Raw genomic sequence first — 6,968 nt, 5'->3', positions numbered from 1 at the left:
ACTTCAGTTAACATATTGGGTTTCAATGATTTTGTAAAATATAAAGTTTTCTAAGAGACAATTCCCAAAATTGCCAACTTTGACCAACCTTTTCCAACTTTAGCCGTGGTTTTGAAAAGCACCATGGCAAAAGTTGAAAAATGTCAATCAAAGTTGGCTATTTTGAGGATCGATTATTTTCTAAAATAGATAAAATGATTGACGTATATATACTTATATGTTTCTTACCCTCAAGAACTGAAACTTCTCTCTTCGTATATGAAATGACACCATGTCAATAATATGAATCAAAATAATAGAGAAGTAGTTATTTCTTCCAACATATGCTCCATATCAGAAGAAAGCTTTGAAATCTGGAAAAACTCAAGATGTTAGTCACTTTTAAACTAGAGAAAAACTGCTAAGAACTACCCAATAAAGAGATTGGATTGGGTACTCTTTTTTGGTGCATATGGAAGAAGATAAATCGCTTATTTCCGAAATCATCATGGGCATGTATTTAAAACTGGTGCAAAAAGCAAATTACTATCAATTGGATAATAAGAGTGTCAAATCCAAGATCCCTAAAGGCAGTTTAATGGGCTTTTCTAGTTTGGGTTCCATGTTCATTTAGCCTAGTTCTTGTTACGTATTCCTTAGATACTACCTAATTGTTAATGCTCCTTAAGGGACAATTTTCGCCGCATCGTCATTCTTTTTAGCCGAATAATTGCCAGTCATATGGCTTTACTGTATCTACGCCCATGCCTCTCATAACGCCACATAATGCCCGGGATGGTGTAGGGCCTTTATCCACCCCTATTATGTCTCATTACGGATGGTCTTATAGTTTTTCGTTGTTTTTGTGTTTACCCATCATACCGGTTGGCTGGTCAATAAAAAAGAGAAGGCGACATTGATGTTACATTATCTATTTATCAATTGAAAATTCAATACTGAGAAAATTCTAAGGGAGTTCATGGAAAATAATTGAGATGGTGACAAAATATCATTAAATGTCCGATGACGACTACAGAATAATATATAGTAAACACAATATCAAAATTGAGATGGTGACTTTTCTGAAAAAGAAAGAAAGACCAATTGCTTGCATTTCATTTGGTCAATGCTGATGTAAAAATCCTTAGCACAGAAGCTCCGGATAGATGATACTAGCAACGGGTCCAATACTTCAAGCCAACCCCAAAATTTACGTCAAAACAGGCGAGTGTTAACCTGATCATAATGACCTCTCACACCAAACTCTGGTGCCAAAAAAGTGTTTGTTGTTTGGAAGAAGATAAAGTGGAAAGCAAATCATGAACCACGCATTTTGACAAAAAATAATTAACAAAATAGTCATTTAACTTTTTAAAATACAAATGAACTTGGGCCCACAGATTTAGCAACAAGTTTGGCCGAATAACTAGTCAAATAGCTATATACAATACATAAATTCAAAAAGTCAAGCATTGTAAATCTAGCCTTTTCTTTGTCCACTGAAGTTGTATTAATTTCATTTTAAGAAGGAGACGTAGAAGAATTACCAAAATATTGAGACATAATCCTCTTGGGCAACACTAAACACCAAACTGTTTCTGTAAAATGACTTGAAAGAGTGTTTTTGTACTAGTGAATATTGTGGACATTAGATAAAATATATATTAAAAAACAATGAATAAAAACTGAATTAATAAAATGGTGTAAGATGATTATCGATCTTGTGAGTCTATGATCGTTTGCTCACCATTCTATGACATTTCCTTTGTTCACATAAGGGTCGCCTCATTCGATTTATTGGCCCTGCACTAATACCCTTCGTAAGTTCTGCCTTGGAACTGGTCATAGTCTGTATGTAATAATCCGGTACGGATAGGGTTACAAAAGAACAAGAAGTTCATCCCTTCAGTCAACTAAGTAAAATATGATATGCGTTGTGTAAGCTATTATGCACACATATGTTTGTTTTCTATGCATGACTTTTCATGATCAGTACCCTAATAAGGACATTATAAAAAAAAAAGTCAGACACCATTGTTTGGGATAAGATAAAATATCATTCATCTTGGATACCGGCCATTGAAATAAAATATATAGTAGGATAGTACGATGAGTATAACGACTTGTTAAATTTCCATCCTAGCTTCCTCCAAGTTAATGTATGATATTCTCCATCCGAATTATGCTATATATGTGTCCCTAAAATAAAATCAACATTACCAAAAAGAGCTTAGTAGTCTTTCACTTTCCCTAGAAGTATGTTCTTTTCACTTCTTGTTTGGACAGTTTGGTGTCCATTTCTGATATCCACAGCCACTGCAGGTCAATTTCATACACATTATTGTGACCAAAATACCACTAGCCAAATAAACAACACCCTTTATTACTCAAATCTCATGAATCTCTCAAACTCACTTGCTTCTGAGAAGATCATCAATGATAAGCAATTCTTAAACAAGAGTAGTGGAAGTATTCAACCCGACATTGCGTATGCCCTCTATCTTTGTCGTCCTGATATTCTCCCAGTTGATTGTCGCAACTGTTTGCTTGAAGTAATTAAAGAACTAAATAACACATGCCCATTTTCGAAGGAAGCAGTGTTTTGGAGGGACGAATGCATGCTACGTTACGCAAACTATTCAATGTTCTCCACGATGAAATCAGACAATCCTTTCCTTGGATGCAATGGCTTTAATATTTCAGATCGGGCTACAGAGCAAAAGCAGTTTTGGGAACATGCTACGGATTTGATCCGTCAATTAGCAAACGACACATCAATGGATCGGAAAAAGAATTTCGCATATAATGAGTTATCATACGATAAATCTGGAAAGATTTACGGGTATGCCCAGTGCACACCGGATTTATCCGGTGATGATTGTAAAAGATGTGTTCAAGATAGTATAGATCCTTTGCAGAAGAAATGTTATGGAAGACAAGGAGCACGAGCCTGGGCCGCGAGTTGCATTGTTAGATTTGAGAAGTATAAGTTCTTAAACTTCCCAGGGAAATCAGGTTTGATTTCGATTTCATGATCCATATTAGTTTGATGATACCACTTACAACTTTCAATGAAGCCAATGACTTGTTTTCTAACTTTCTTCCATAAAAGTTTCCCTAAATAACGACATTCAATTAATTTGATTCCAAATAGTAGTAGTTTAATTGGGTGATAAAGGAAAATTCTCTAAAAGTTTATATGCTTTACATGCAGGGAAAAACAAGAGATTAATAATAGTTATGTCAATTGTTGCTATTGTTGTTTTTCTGGTTTGTATATGCTATTACTTCATAACCAAGAGACGAATTCATCCTATCGCAAGTAATCATTTTAGGGACGAAGTTGGTAAGAACATGATATTTTCTTCAACATTTATTCTGGAACAAAGTATCTTGTGAAAAGTTTTTCATCATGCATATTTTTCATTTTATGGGTTCATATACAGATGAAAGCACTAAAATGATAACTGAGCAATCTTTACAATACGAATTGCATACAATTGAAGAAGCCACAAACAATTTCTCAAGAGAGAATAAAATAGGTGAGGGTGGGTTTGGTATGGTATACAAGGTAATAAATTTTGTTTCCACTTATATTTTCTTGAATTAGAGATTTTTTTTTTATAAATTTGGAATTAATAACCGACAGGGAATTCTTTCGGACGGGACAGAGATAGCCGTTAAGCGGCTATCCCAAGGGTCGGCACAAGGCTCATTGGAGTTCAAGAATGAAGTTGTTTTACTGGCCAAGCTTCAACACAGAAATCTTGTCAGACTTTTGGGATTTTGCCTTCATGCTGAGGAGAAGATCCTGATTTATGAATATGTTGCTAACCATAGTCTTGACTTCTTTCTTTTTGGTTAGCCTCTAGACCTTAACATAGTATGTTCAAGTTTTGCATGAATTCCAAGTAAAATTAATGTTCACCATCTAATAGAAATTAGGAAGGAAAAAGAATAGTAATTTTCCTTTATCTTAAGAATTGTTTCAACTGATCTATTAGGTCTTTGTGGTCACTCGTATTCATTAAGGTATTGTGAATTGCTTATATCCACGCTTTTCTCTAATACTGAGTGACTCATTCAATAACGTATCTTAGAACAACATCACACGTTATCACAAATCGCTATATTTATTTTGTAACTCACTTCCGTTATAGATCGTACGCAACAAGGGAAGTTGGATTGGTCAACGCGTTACAGAATAATTGGAGGACTTGCTAGAGGAATGTTGTACCTACATGAAGATTCAAGGTGTAGAATTATTCATCGGGATCTCAAAACAAGCAATATATTGTTAGATGAAGAAATGAATCCAAAAATATCTGATTTTGGCATGGCAAGGATTGTCTGTGGAAATCAAACACAAGGGATGACAAATAGGATTGTTGGAACATAGTAAGTAGTCTAACTTTCACATTAAGTACATATAAAACAATCATTGGGGCATCCATAATGGTGGGGCTAAAACATACATTTTTTAATGCTATGTCAAAACCATGTAGACCCTGTTTTTTTTATTCGACTGCATGCATAGTGGTTGAAGCCCTTATAATGTTTAAAAGATTTAAATTCATTAGAAAAATATAAAATAAAAAGGAGATATGTGATTGGTTCTTCGACCAGCACGTTTGCCCCGATGCAACCATGAAGCCGTTGGCAAAAAAAACATGCAAGGCCAAAACTCATTATAAACACCCCACCGTAGCAGTCCGGGGACGATTAAGCGGAAAAATGTTCGGGGAATTAAATACCCTTATACGCTACGTCATTCACATAACACTTTTATTGCCAAAGTCGGTACCATTTTGAAATTTTATTTTGCTTTTGTAAGTGGATACATGTCACCGGAGTATGCAATGCATGGTCGCTTCTCTGTGAAGTCGGATGTGTTTAGTTTAGGTGTATTGCTTCTAGAAATTATCAGTGGAAAGAGAAACACAGGGATCTTTCAACCAGGCCACACGGACCTTCTATGCCATGTGAGTACACCGATTTTGTTCATACCTAGATGTCATTTTTCTACCATTATAACTTACTCGTAAATATTACTTTCTAGGCATTCATTATGTGGAAGAATGGAGAACCACTCAAGATACTTGACTCAAATGTAGTGAACTCTATCTCCGAAAATGAAGCCTTACGTAGTATCAATATCGCATTATTGTGTGTTCAAGAAGATGATGAATTAAGACCATCAATGGCTTATGTAGTCTTAATGCTCAATAGTTACTCTACTCCATTACCTGTTCCTCAAAATCCTCCTTTCGTATCTAGGTGTAGAGTTAGATATGCACTGACAGAGCTGGTATCCCAAAATAGTGTATGCACTGTCTGGCCTACTGATGCTTCACTTATTACTAATGTATATCCTTGATAAAACAACCATTGAACTATTGAAATAATAATAAGATAAACCAAGTTACATTACTTTGTTTTTTATGTAGCATATGATTTTCTTCATGTATTTGTATTGACTTCAAATATTCGGTGATGCTTACATTATAAATAGTTGTAGTCCGTGAATGTAGGTTTTCCGCTAGAAACGAACCACATAAAATTCTTGTATCGTGTTCGTTTATTTTTTACATTTGCATGCTTATCGTTTGTGCATGTGTGTTGTCGATTGCGCATCGCCACTTTATTCCTAACAAAAGGTAATTGATGCACTTTTTGGTAATATTGATTTTCTTTTGGGTATATATATATACACACACGATAATGGGGATGGACACTTGTTACCATTAACATGAAGTAAGGTGGGTAATTTAAAAAGGTTTATTGGATTTTAATAATACCTATCGAATAATATTTGTCGATAATAATTTATATTCATTTTATTGTCACTGGTGGTCTTAATTTTAAAAAAGTTGGCTCCCAATTGTGCCATGTTAAAAAGGAATTACTGACGTTATATTTTTTTTCGAATTTCGAACTAATGTTTTAAGGCTTTTGATCGGAAAGAGGATAAGAGTCGACTGATATAAAACTTAGTTCGAAACGGTCCTCTAAAACGACGAAACAATGCTTCAATTCGGGTGTTTTAACTTACAATTAACAAAAATCAAGTCGTTTTGATCACATTTTCAAGCTAAAACATCAAACGACTCGTATCCTCCTTCCAATCAAAATCCCTAAAACATTAGTTTGAAATTCGGAAAAAATATAACGCGTTAAATCCTTTTTAACAGGGACCATTGGGGCCAACTTTTTTAAAATCATGACCGCCATTGGCGATAAAATAAATAGTGATTATTATCGACAAATACCAACATGGATTATTAAAATTCAATAAACCTTAAGAGAATAATATCATATTATCTTGAAAAGTCTTGCATATTAAGATTGAGCATCTGTTTGATAGAAAAAAATTATTTTAGTCATTTATTGAACGATAAATAACAACTATAAGTGACAGAGATATGCGGTTTAAATAGCGAAAAAATCAATATTGGACTCCATTTGTTGGAAAAAGACAAGTTTCTTGGAATTTCTAATTTAGAGTTATATTCATTCATATGAAATAATGAAGCTGATAAACACCTAATCTTTTGAATCTTTGTTACGAAATAGGTAAATTATTTATTTATGCATACTTGGGTGGAATCACAACTAACAACTTTCAAGTCTAAATAATAAAAATATATAATAAATTTTTTTATAGAAGTTATCAAAGTCTTACATGTGAAAATGTATACATACCCACATAACATGTAGTTGCTAAATAGAAAAAAATATATATAAAAAGAACAAAAAGATTTTTAGTTTCTTATATTAAATTAACAACTCTTATTTACTAATAATCTTATCTTAGTCTTCTAATAAAATAAAATAGTTATTGTATACTTTTTATTTAGTTTATTGTGTGAACTATGGTACTTCATTCGTGTTATTGTGTTACAGGTCATTGAATGCTAATGATACTTATTTTGGACTTGTGCGAGTATGGGATGAAGTCCTGGGACGATTGACACTTAAATCGGAGCTGA

General features: G+C 33.7%; 1 protein-coding gene across 1 annotated transcript; it reads left to right on the top strand.

Annotated features, from left to right (window-relative positions):
• Nucleotides 1-1,787: 1,787 nt before the first annotated feature.
• LOC143579254 (cysteine-rich receptor-like protein kinase 15) lies at nucleotides 1,788-5,632 on the top strand. Its single transcript, XM_077062617.1, has 7 exons — nucleotides 1,788-2,994; nucleotides 3,194-3,325; nucleotides 3,426-3,550; nucleotides 3,629-3,839; nucleotides 4,140-4,377; nucleotides 4,814-4,961; nucleotides 5,039-5,632. The coding sequence occupies exons 1-7, from the start codon at nucleotides 2,238-2,240 to the stop codon at nucleotides 5,354-5,356; spliced, it is 1,929 nt and encodes a 642-aa protein (XP_076918732.1). The 5' UTR covers nucleotides 1,788-2,237; the 3' UTR covers nucleotides 5,357-5,632.
• Nucleotides 5,633-6,968: the final 1,336 nt, after the last annotated feature.

Source organism: Bidens hawaiensis, unplaced genomic scaffold (assembly GCF_021521415.1).
Source record: "Bidens hawaiensis isolate Kalapana, Puna unplaced genomic scaffold, B.hawaiensis_p1.1 tig00029636_1, whole genome shotgun sequence".
Classification (NCBI taxonomy): domain Eukaryota; kingdom Viridiplantae; phylum Streptophyta; class Magnoliopsida; order Asterales; family Asteraceae; genus Bidens; species Bidens hawaiensis.
This window is presented reverse-complemented; position numbering and strand designations above follow the sequence as displayed.